This window comes from Apus apus, chromosome 9 (assembly GCF_020740795.1).
Source record: "Apus apus isolate bApuApu2 chromosome 9, bApuApu2.pri.cur, whole genome shotgun sequence".
NCBI lineage: Eukaryota > Metazoa > Chordata > Aves > Apodiformes > Apodidae > Apus > Apus apus.
The window spans coordinates 7,303,871-7,315,544 of record NC_067290.1 but is presented as its reverse complement, the minus strand read 5'-3'; the positions used below and the strand labels follow the sequence as shown (position 1 = coordinate 7,315,544).

The following is an 11,674-nucleotide window of genomic DNA, read 5'->3' as shown; positions in this document are numbered from 1 at the left end:
GGGGGGGCGGGTCCCGCTGGGCGCTGCCGATTGGCTGGGAGCGGGGGGCGGGCGGCGGGGGGCGCGCGGCCATTGGCGGGGGCGGCGGGCGCTGAGTCAGCGGACGCGGCCCGCGCGGGGCGGGCGGGGCGGAGGATGGGGCCGCGGGCCGCGCTGCTGCCGCGGGCGGGGGGCGCCGGGCTGGGGGGGGGGGCGCTGCTGGGGGCTGCCCTCCTCGGGGGGGTCCTGCTGGCCGTCCGCGGACACCCCAACCGCGACGGGGAGGCGGCCGAGCCCTGCCGAGCCTGCCGCGGCCTGGCCGAAAGCTTCAGCAGGGTGCGGGGCAGGCACGGGGGGTGATGGGGGGACACGGGGGGGGGGGCGGTAGGATCGCGGCGAGTGGGGCGACACGGGGCTCGTGGCGCGGGGAGGGACACGGGGGTGATGAGGGGACACGGGGGGTGATGGGGCCGTGGCGGGGCGGGGGACACGGGGTCTGGGAGGGGCACGGGTGGGGTGGTGGGCGCTGGGGGAGCATGGGGGCTACGCAGCTCCTGCTGCGGAGGGAGCGGGGCCGAGGGGGGCAGTGGTGCTGGGGGGGGACAGGCGTGGAGGACACGGCCTGCAGGGGGTCGCCTGGTGCGGGATGATGCAGCCCAGGTGTGCAGGCAAGTGGGGACAGCGGGGGGCCCGGCTAGAGTGGTGTGGGGAGTGGGAGGCAAGGACGTGACAGAGCCCCGGAGTTAGGGGTGGCCTGGGGGACACTGGAGAGGAGGGTGGGACACTCCCCACAGTATTCCTAAGGGGTGGAAGGGGTCTTGGGGAGAACAGTGCTTGTCTCTGAGGAGGGGAGAGGTGACAGGTCCCTGGAGGTTCCTGAGGGGAGGGTGGCATGGCCCAGGGGTGACTTTACAGAGAGCGGTGTCCCACATCTGTGCTTCCCCCCACATGCCCAGGGCCTGCAGCGGACAGAGCATGAGGGCTTTGGCGGGGGCAACACGGCCTGGGAGGAGGAGAAGCTGGCCAAGTACCAGCACAGGTAGGTGTCCTCAGCTGGGGGTTCTGGGCTGCTGCCGGGGCACATGTCCCTGCCCTGACCCTGCTATCCCTGCAGTGAGACCCGTTTGCTGGAGGTGCTGGAGGGTGTCTGTGCCCCCTCAGACTTCACCTGCAACCAGCTGCTGGAGCGGAGCGAGGACCATGTGGAGCAGTGGTGGTTCCATGAGTGAGTCTGGGGACAGGGGCACAGGGGGACAGGGTGGGGACAGGGGGATGAACACTGTCCCTCCCTCCCCAGGCAGCAGCAGCACCCTGACTTCTTCCAATGGCTGTGCATGGACAGGCTGGCACTCTGCTGCCCGCCTGGCACCTACGGCCCTGACTGCCAGCGTGAGTAGCTGCACCATGAGCGGGGTGTCAGCGGGTGTTGCCCAGGCTGGAGGGCACGCTGACACGCTGAGCTCCACCCAGGCTCAGAGACAGCTGATCTCTCCCCACACAGCCTGCGCCGGTGGGCCCCAGCAGCCCTGCAGCGGCAACGGGCGATGCGATGGCGATGGCACGCGCCGTGGCACCGGCCTGTGTGTCTGCAGCCCGGGCTATGGCGGCCCCTTCTGCGCCGAGTGCGGGGACGGCTACTACGAGGCTTCGCGGAACAAGAGCCACCTGGTATGTGCCGGTAGGTAGGGGTCTGGCTCAGCAGGGAGGGCAGCTGTGCAGCTGCAGCCTGCCCTGGTACTGGCATGGCACCGGGTGCAGGCAGCTCCCCCTGCCCGCGCTCATGCCCCCTCTCCCCTGCCTGCAGAGTGCTACCGGGCCTGCGGGCGCTGCACGGGGCCAGAGGACTCCAGCTGCCTTCGCTGCAAGAGGGGCTGGGTGCTGCATGAGCACCGCTGCATTGGTGAGGAAGGTGGTGGGACAGGGGCAGCAGGCATGCTTAGGGCTGTGGGGGGCTGCATCCCAGGAGCCGGGGCTCAGCAGGAGCATCCTCCTCCCTCTCCCCCAGACATAGATGAGTGTGGCACGGAGATGGCACACTGCCGAGCCAACCAGTTCTGCGTCAACACAGAGGGCTCCTACGAGTGCCGAGGTCAGGTGGAGGTGGGGGGCTTTCCCTGTGGGTGGATTCCCTGTGCTTGGGGCTGTCTGGGAGGGGGCTCTGATGGTGACCCTTGTCTGTCTCCCCATGGCAGACTGTTCCACGGCCTGCATCGGCTGCATGGGTGCTGGGCCAGCTCGCTGCAAGAAATGCAACAAGGGCTACTGGCGGGATGGAGCCAAGTGCCTGGGTGAGTGGCTGCTGGGGGCTGGGGGGGCAGCTCTGCCCCCTCCTTGCTGTTTGAGCCTTTCCCATACCCTGCCTGAGTCCTGCCTGCCCCCACAGATGTGGACGAGTGTGCCAGTGCTGAGGAGCCAGTGTGCACGGGGGTGCAGGAGGTGTGCGAGAACACGGAGGGCAGCTACCGCTGCGTCTGCGCCCGCGGCCACGTCCGGCGGGACGGGCAGTGCGTGGAGGACAAGCCCCCTGGTACGGCCTGACGCGGCAGGGGGCACGGACTGTGGGCTGGGGGTACGGGAGGGCAGCGGGAGGCTCTGCCACCCAGCCCTGTCCCCCCACGAGCACTGTCCTTGCAGATGCCCCGGAGAAGGGCTTCTTTGACGACGTGACAGACGATGAGGTGGTGGTGCTGCAGCAGATGTTCTTCGGCGTGATGATCTGTGCCCTCGCCACGCTGGCCGCCAAGGGTGACATGGTCTTCACCGCCATCTTCATTGGCGCCGTGGCTGCCATGGCTGGCTACTGGCTGTCCGACCGCAGCGACCGTGTCCTTGATGGTTTCATGAAGGGCAGATAGCTCTGGGGCTGCCAGGCACGGGCCGGGGGTGTCGGGCTCAGCCTGGGGCGCAGGGCCTGACTGCCGCGGCTGGACCCTGCACGAGGTGCTGTGCCCTGCATGCATCCCCCAGCTCCGTTAGCCTAGGGTCTCACCTCCCCTCTGCAGAAGAAGTTGGGGTTGCCTGGCCCCCGCAGGGCAGCCTGGTGATGCCGAGCAGCACAGCATTGCCGGGGGGGGCACAGCATGCTGCCCCAGCCCCTAAAGCTCTAGAGCAGAGCTGGCACAGCAGCAGGTAGGGGGTGTGGGGGCAGGTCAAGGGGTGCTCTGGCACTGCTGGGTTGCCAGGATGGTGATGTCAGCAGAGCTTGGCACTGCTTCCTGCCCAGCCAGCATCCCCTGGGCTGGGGGCTGCTGGTCCTGTGGAACTCTGTGTACCCCCCCCCACCTGTGAGACCATTCCCCGTGGGGCAGTGGGGGGCTGGGTCCCTGCTCTGCCCCAAGCCATGGAGCTGAGAGAGCTGCCCACCCCAAAACCCTTTGTTCCCCATCCCTGGGCAGAGCCCATCTCTCCCCTAGGAGGCTGGGGGGGCTGAGGGCTCCCGGCAGGGTCAGGGCTCCTCCCAGGGTTCCCTGCCGGATGCATGAGTGTGGCCATTGCATTTGTCTGTGGTTTCTCCGTTGGGGTGTGCCCATCTGTCTGTGTGTCCATATCTCAGGAAATAAAGCTCTGCACACCCAGCCCAGTTGCTCGGGGCAGGAGGGCTGGGGGAGGCCAGGGGTGCTGCTGCCCACCACCACCTCCACATGCCAACAGTGCCCACCTTCTCCCAACATAAACTTTATTTCTCTGGTTTGGCACAAATAGCGCTGGCCCAGCCTGGTCCTGGTCCTGCAGGGGTGCAGGATCAGGGTCCCCGACCCCTGCACTCGGTCCCGCCCCCTGTTCCCCCCAGTCTCTGCCCGGCCCCGCGTCTCCCCAGCTCAGAGCTCGATGGTGTCGCTGGAGAGGCTGCGGGTGTCTGTCGCCCTGGCGAGGGCCGGGAAGCCACGGGGACCCTCGCGCTCCCAGCTGGGGGGCACAGCAGGCAGCAGGAGGGGGGCCCGGCTGGGCGTCTCATCCAAGGGCAGGCTGTCAGGGGAGGAGAGCCCGTGGTGCCAAGGGTTCCAGCTGATCTTCAGCGAGCTGCTCTCCAGCGAGCTGGCCGAGGCAGTGACAGTGATGGCGATGGCGCCGGGGGGCTGCCGGGAGCCGGGCAGGTCCGTCAGCGAGCTGCAGCGCACCATGTGCCCGCGGCCGGGGGTCTCGGAGGGAGCCGGGGAGCCGTGCAGCGAGGTGCCGGAGCCGCGGCGGGGCCGGCTGAAGAGGCTGTCGTGCAGGAGGTGCCGGCGGCAGAGCGCCTGGTCGATGCTGCGGCGCAGGTCGATGGGGGAGGGCGGGCGGAAGGCCAGCTCGCCCAGCGAGGGGGTCGAGCCCTGCTCGAAGGCAGCGCAGGAGCGAACGAGCAAAGCGTTGGGGCACTTCGGGCTGAGCCCCGGCATCCCCCCCGCGCCTGCCCAGGCCTCGTTGCTGTCCTTAAGCGCCCGCAGGGGCAGCTGCTCCGCTGGGTTGCGGATGAGATTCTTGGAGATGTCGCTGGTGGGTACCCGATCCGGGCCGGTGCTGCCGGTGCCGCTGCCGGCCCAGTCGTAGCAGTTGTTGGGGTACTCGGGCGTTTCGGCTTTGTGGCCGGTGCAGAAGTACCGCAGCGCCTTGGCCCAGCAGGAATGGCCGGCGGGGCTGCGGCGCCGGCAGCGGCAGCACAGCGGCTCGGCGGCAGCTGCCAGCAGTGCCAGTGCCGTGCCCAGCTCCCCGATTCGCAGCCAGAGCTGTGCCGGCCAGCCGGGCTGGGAGAACTGCCAGGGGGGTCCCAGGACCCCCCGCAGCCACACGGTGCTGTAGAACTGCAGCCCACAGACCGGCAGCCCCATCACTGCTGCCACCAGCAGCGCCTGGGCCCCCTGCCGTGGCCCTGCCCCCCTGACACCCCCCGCTGCCTCCCGGGGTGCTCGAAGCACCCTCCAGCCTCCCCAGAGCCCACCCAGCAGCAGCAGGGACCCGGCCCCGCAGCCCAGCACCTGCAGCGCCAGGCGGGCAGCGGGGCCCAGCCGGGGTGGCAGCAGCTCTGCAGCCCCCAGCACCAAGCTCTGCAGGGCAACGGCAGCCCCCAGCACCGGCAGCCCCCGCAGCCAGGCCGGCAGCAGCCAGAGCTGGGTCAGGCGCTGGAGCCACTGGAGCAGGAGAGCAAAGGTGCCCAGCAGCATGGGGAAGGGGGCTGTGCTGAGCAGCAGCAAGGCCCGGGGGGGCAGGCGGCCTCGTGCCCCATAGGGGTCCAGCAGCAGGAAGGTGGCCCGTAGCAGGCAGGCAGTCAGCAGCAGCCCATGGGCCCCTAGAAGGTGGGGCAGGTGTGGGGGATGCAGGGTGACCACCCCCACCAGCCCAGCCAGGCAGCCCAGTGCCAGCAGCAGGAAGATGGCAGCCACCCCATAGACGTGGGCCTCCCAGGCGAAGCCCAGCCGGTGCCGCAGCTCAGCCCAGTGCAGTCCTGTCCCGTTGGCCCCCGGTGCTGGGGGGCGGCTGGGCTGCGGCGGCGGCGTGGATGGGTGTCGGGGGGCTGGCTGGGGTGTGACCCCTGCCTGCCGCCATGTGGCTGAGGGGGCTGCGGTGCTGTTGGTGGGGGGCTGCGTCCCTAGGGTGTCTGCAGGCAGGAAGGAAGGAGACGGTCAGTGGGGAGCGAGGGAGACCCACTGAGCATGCAGCTCAGTGACACTCAGCCCACATCCACACCCCATGGCTGGGATGCATCAACCATGGCACTTGGCACTGCGTGGTGATGCCCCGTGTCACCCAGGCTGTGCCCACAGGCACCTCCCACAGCTGTTGGCATGGCCCTGGGCACGTCCCTGACCTCCCTGGGCAGGATCCCACCCACTGGGCACTTAGCACTAATCTTAGGAATAGATTAGGGCCATCGCCAGGCACAATCCTGATTGAAGGTGTCACTGTGTCCCAACCAGTTGGACCAAGATAGCTGCTATCCCCCCCCCCCTTCCCTCTCCCCCCAGCACTGATGCCCTGGGGATGGGGTCCCATGGTATTCCCACCCAGGACCAGCCAGATGGGCTTGGCTGTGGCCCCACATCACCTGCACGCCTGGTCCCGGGGGTCCCTGTGGTGGCATGTGCCGTCGGTTGTGTGGTGGCCTTGGTGGTGTTTGGGGTACTCATGGGGCCCACAGCACCCCGGACACGCTGCGGGGAGCCAACGTCCTCCTCAGACAGAAGCCCTGTGAGAGAGGGCAGAGCCAGCTGCTGGCACCCGCGGGGGTCCCAGTCCCTGCCAAGGGGTCTCAGTCCCTGCCAAGGGGTCCCCCACACTGTGCCAGCTCCTACCTCTGCTGGAAGTGCTGGAGGCATGCGATGGTGCAGGGCTGGTGCTGAGGTCAGTGCCCAGGGTGGGCTGGTGTCCCTGCTGCCCAGTGTCCGTGTGAGGGGCTGCATCCCTGGGGCTGGTGGTGGTGTGGCTGAGGGGGGCCCTCCGGGTGCTGCGCTGGTGGGCTGGGAGCACCCGCGTCCAGAGCTCAGCAGAGGGCGGCTGTGCAGCAGAGCTGGGAAGAGCTGGGGAGGGGCTGAAGGGCACTCCTGGGTCCCCCTCTCTGCCCACCATCTGCATGGAGCCGGGGCTGCCATGGGGACCCTGGGCTGGTCCTGTGCCTGTGGGGCGGGGGACGGCCAATGGGAAGGGCTGGCTGCTGGCCAGAGTGAGCTGTGCGTCCCAAGGGAGGGCCAGGGTGGCTGTGGGTCCCCCCACCACTGCCTGTCCCCCTGTCTGGGCATCTGCTGTCACCATACCTGTCCCTGCTGCCAGTACGGGGGTCAGGGCGATGGTGGACACAGTTGGCCGAGGACCAGGGGTGCTCGCTGGTCTGGTAGCACTCTGCCTGGCTGGGGACGTGCTCTGCCCTGCCCAGGATGGTCCTGTGGAGCCTGGTTCCATGTCCATGGGCACCTCGAGGCCCAGTGTCCCCAGTGCAGAGCCATGGGTCAGCCAGGTTCCCCCCGGGGCAATGTCCTGGCCTTCAGCCTCGTGGTCTTGCCAGGCGATGATGGGCTCCTCGGCAGAGGCATCGCCACCACCCCTCCACGCCCCGCTCTCAGCACGTGCCGTGGTGGTCTCTGTCCCCTGGGGAGCCGTGGTGCCAACCCCTGCCCACAGCGGTGGAGACCAGCGCACGGGGCTGCCGTCCTCCCAGCGCTCACTCCCGGTGCCGCTCAGCTCCCCCGACGCCTCCCAGGCAGGGGAGGAGTCCAGCTGCTGCTGTCCCCAGGTAGGGCCATGCAGGGGGTCTCTGCCCCGCGACAGGGTCACACCTGGGGACAGCTCGGCAGGCAGCGTCCCCTGGGCCCCAACCGGGACCCCGGCGGCCAGAAGCAGCCCCCAGGTGATGAGCCGCGCTGCAGCCATGGTGCGAGCCCAGCCGGCCCTGTGCCCTGCGGGGATGAGGGGTCGGTGAGCCGGACCCGGTGGGTGTCACGATGTCATCAGGCTGGCCCTGGGCCCTCTGCCCCGTCCCCGGTGATTCCTGGCTGGAGCCAGCTGGCGCTATTCCTGCTGTCCGCATCTCTGGTGTCCCTCCTGCCAGTGGCCCCGTTCCTAGCCTTTCCCATCCCGGTGTCCCCGGTGCTGGTGATCCTTGGTGCTTAGTGGTGCCTACCCCAAGCATCCCCCGTGTCCTCACCCTGGTGTGTCCCCCGCGGTGTCCCCTCCCGGTGCCCCTCCCGGTGTCTCCGCTGCCGGCGGCCCCCTCTGGCTCGCACCGTTCACCTTGGCGCGTCCCCGGCTCATCCCGGCGGGGATGCCCGGCCCGGTTCGCCCTCCCGCCGCCGCACACGCGACTCAGCGCCGCCGGGCCGGGAACGGGGCCGAGACCGTCCGGCTGCGGCGGCGGCCCCGCGGTGCGGCTGTGGTAGCCAGTGGGAATTCGTTGCGGGGCCGGGCCGCCGCCGGTGCGGGGCTGGAGCGGGGCCGGTGCGGCCGCCGCATCCCGCGGAGCTCGCCTGGAGCGCGCCGGCCCGGCCCCGCGTCTCGGGGCTCGGTACCCGGGCCGCGGTGCCGCCAGTCCCCTCCCGCCGCCGCCCGCCGCAGCCCGGGAGGCCCCGGTGCCGGCCGCAGCCCCCCCGCTGACCTGCCGGTGCCGGTGCCGGTGCGGGCGGGCCGGGCTCTGCGGCGGAGCGGGCGGCGGCGGCGGCGGCAGCCGGTCACGCGCCGCCCCGAGACGCGGGCACCCGCGCGGGAACCCGCCCGGCACCGGCGGGGGGGGGCGCGGGGGGCTCAGGCACGGTTGGGGCCGCTGTGCGGGGCCGGGACAGGACGGAGGGCACAGCGGGGCCCCCGGGGCGGGGCCCCCGGGGCGGGACCCCCGTGGGGCTCAGCCAGGATGGGCTGCCCTGGGGCAGGTGGTTCCCTGGGGGGAGGGTCCCGTGGGGCGCCAGGGCGGGTCCCCAGGGGCAGGACACAGCGGGGCAGCGGACGGGATGCTGCGCGTGGGGCGGGCAGGCAGGCCCTTCCGCCCGCCCCCCAGAGCAGGCAGGGAGGTGAAGCCCCTCGTGTTTGTGCACCCCAATACGGGGCTGTGGCCAAGGCTGGTCCCACAGTTGGAAGGGGGGGGATTTGGGGGGTGCAGCAACCCCCCCCAGCAAGGTCCTCGGGAAGGTCCGTGGGTGGCCCTGGCACCCTCCTGGGTGGCCTTGGCACTCTCCTGCCCCACACCCGCCCCACACATCCTGCCCACCCTGCACCGGGTACGCAGGACTCTGGCTGCCGCCGAGCTGTGGGGCCCTGCCAAGGTGCAAGTAATTAGCTAATCACCTAATTGTCCCGCTGGAGAGCTGCCTGCCCTGCCAGGGCGCAGCTCATTACTGCGGCCGCAGCGTCACGAAGTCACACCGACTCGGGGCTTTGCACCACATGGTGATGTGCCCCAGTCCCCTGCCTGCACCCTGGTCCCCTGCCGGCACTTCAGGCAGCACTTTATCTGCCACAGCTTTGGCAAACCCCTGCTGCTGCCATCACTCTCCTCTTGCCCAGGCCAGCAGGGATGTGTAGCACCTCAGGTACCCACGGCAGCACCGTCCCCACAGCAGCAGCACACAGTGACCCCCTCCTGCTCCCTGCCACCTTGCCGTCCCTGGAGCATCGTGCCTGAGCTGTGCTCACTGCAGGTACATGGGGCTTTTCTGGACCCTGGTTAACCTCTCTGTGCTCGGGGGGCTGTGGCACCAGGGCTGGGGGGCCTGTGGCAGCCGGCTGAGCACAGGGGCTGGGGAATACGGGCAGTGCTGCTGTGTCGGCCCCCACAAAGCAGGCAGGGCAGGCAGCTAACCTGGGGATCAGTGGGGGGGAAGCCACGCGGCAGGAAAGCTGGGCAGTGGCCGAGCTCTAGGGAGCAGCCGGTGAGCCCGCACCGGGCACTGCCAGCGCTGGGCAGCGGGCAGAGTGGCTGCGGTGCCAAGGGTGTGGGGCAGGAGCCAGCTGTGCCCCACGCGCTGCGGGTGTCTGGGCTCCTCGAGCACGAGGCACGGGTGCAGCAGCCACCTCCGCGTCCCCGGTGCTGTCAGTGGTTTCCTCCTCTGCCAAGTGACTCACCGGCAGATGAGGAGCCGAGTGCCCCGCTCCGTGCTGCCGCAGCGCTGCCCGCACAGCCCGAGACGCCAGGCAGAGGATGCCCCCTGTGCTCTCACACCCCTCTCTGCCTGCGGCTGCCTGCATTTCACCGGCTTTTGGCCACTGTCTTTCCCCTTCTCCTGGACTCTCCCTGAAGGGAGTAGGAAAAAAAACCCCAGTTTAGGAGAAAACTGCCCCAAGTAAGTACCCACAAACAGCCTGGAGCTCATCTGTGCGTTCTCATGACTCCTTTGCCTGCCCTGTGCCCTCTGCAGCCCTCCTTGGCTGTGCTGCCAGTTGGGGCCACCCCTGGCATCTTCCCTGGGGACCTTTGGTGGGACGAGCCCCCACAAACACAGGTGCCAGCAGCCTCATGGCAGCAAAGGCTGGGAGAAGCTGCCCATGCCAGCCTGGTGGCATGGCTGGCCCCAGCTGGCTGGCCATGCCATAGGAGCACAGGCTGGGAGACGGAACCCGCTCTGCTGAGGTGCCAGCGCCGTGCCTGTGGGAAGGCTGCTGCATCCCACAGGATTGCGGTGGCTCCTGGCTGGGCATTCCAGCCTGGGGCAGAGCCAGCAGCACGCACACTTCCATTTTTGTCCGGTGAGTCTGGGAGAGGAGTTGCCATCATCACGACCATATTGGGGCAAGTATTCTCACCGGCAGCAAAAATCCCAGAGGAGAGACCCTGAGCGGGAACGGGCGTGGAGCTGGTCCAGGGGGGCCAGGGTGGCGCTCCAGGGCTTCACCCTGTTCCCCCAGGGAGGGTGACTGGTGCAAGGGAAAGCACTGCTGGCTGCCATTGCCATTAATCCTCCTTTCTCCAGGGATTTTGTTAGCAACCCCGCTGTGTGCCACGGTGTGCATGTGCTGGGGGGGCTGCGGGGTCCCTGGGGCAACCCTGCCCGTACCCCATGAGAGCTCCATCCCCCGGGGTGCCAGCGAGCCAGGCCTGCAGGGCTCGGTGCAGGGGCTTGCGGCAGACACCTCCAGAGGTCCCTCCAAGCTCAGCCATGGGCTGCCGAGCCCGCTGCAGTTCGGCCAGGGCGAGCAGCCAGGTCGAGGGCTGCACAGGAGCCTGTGCCTGTCCCCACCGACCCCCAAACGCGGGGCTGAGAGCCCCAAGGAGCGGGTTTTGCCCAGCCAAGGCCGTGCTGGGGGTGCTGGAGGGCAATGGAAATGAAAGGCCACTGCTGCTGGCAGCTGTCACCCAGCCCATCTGCTGACTTGGAGGGTCCCCGGGCTCCCCAGCCCTACCCCCACCACCTTCTCCTTGCTAATTAACGTCACCAAATCAGTGTTGAACTGCAAGGGCACAGGTTTCCTTCTTTAACTATCAGAGAGGAGCTGAAAAAATGAATCCTTCTAGATCCACAATCCAGGGGAGTTAAACAGCCACCTGCTCACCTGCTGAAACAGGATCTTCCCTCTCCTGAATAACCAACACAAAACCACCAGAGTTCTGTGAAGACACAATGAGTTTATTAAAGCCAGGAAAATGGAATCCCAGCCCTCCCTCTTGGGAGTACAAACCTGGACCAGTTGGATTTGGGGCAATCAACTTGTTTCATCAGCACCAAAATGCTTCTTTTGCGAGTAACATCTCAGATGAAAAACCAAACATGATTCAAACACCTGAAGCAGTGGAAGCTGATGGTCACAGCTGGGTGCCCCAGACTGACCTGCTCTGCAGGAACGGGGGCTGCCCAACCATCCCATCCATGGCTGTGTGTGCCAGATGAGGTGAGTGGGCCAGTCCTTTCTGACTTGAAAATTTTGGAGCAACTCCTCACTGGAGAGTTGCAGGTTTCTAAAGGATGAGAACAATCCACCAGCGACTTCATCTGCTCAGTCTGACCATCACATCTTTTGGCTTCTGTTTGACAATAACTAACATTGGGAAGTGTATGTTGTGGAACTGCTTAGTTAAGAGATACAAATAAACTAGTAACTAAATAATTTCCTGCAATTCCTGAAACCAAGAAATTTCAGCCTGAAAGAAATAATGCAATGGTTAATAAACCTGAGATCCTGTGTCTCTGCTTTCCACAGCTAAAACATCTCCTTGTCCAAAGCTCACAAACAATTCCTAGGACAAATCTGAACCATACTGAGATCAACCAGAACAACAATCCTACTGCCTAAGGAATGAAAACAT

At 67.5% G+C, this 11,674-nt stretch overlaps 2 protein-coding genes across 2 annotated transcripts; one reads left to right on the top strand and one right to left on the bottom strand.

Annotated features, from left to right (window-relative positions):
* Positions 1-135: 135 nt before the first annotated feature.
* Positions 136-3,554, top strand: CRELD1 (cysteine rich with EGF like domains 1). The gene is made up of 10 exons (XM_051627966.1): positions 136-315; positions 936-1,018; positions 1,094-1,204; positions 1,277-1,368; positions 1,481-1,657; positions 1,784-1,879; positions 1,985-2,068; positions 2,172-2,267; positions 2,363-2,506; positions 2,614-3,554. Exons 1-10 carry the CDS (start codon positions 136-138, stop codon positions 2,832-2,834), a joined length of 1,284 nt encoding a protein of 427 aa, XP_051483926.1. The 3' UTR covers positions 2,835-3,554.
* A 243-nt stretch (positions 3,555-3,797) lies between these two features.
* Positions 3,798-7,317, bottom strand: PRRT3 (proline rich transmembrane protein 3). Its single transcript, XM_051627954.1, has 3 exons — positions 6,246-7,317; positions 5,999-6,139; positions 3,798-5,551 (listed from the first exon to the last, which is right to left on the bottom strand). The coding sequence occupies exons 1-3, from the start codon at positions 7,315-7,317 to the stop codon at positions 3,798-3,800; spliced, it is 2,967 nt and encodes a 988-aa protein (XP_051483914.1).
* Between the last annotated feature and the right edge of the window lie 4,357 nt (positions 7,318-11,674).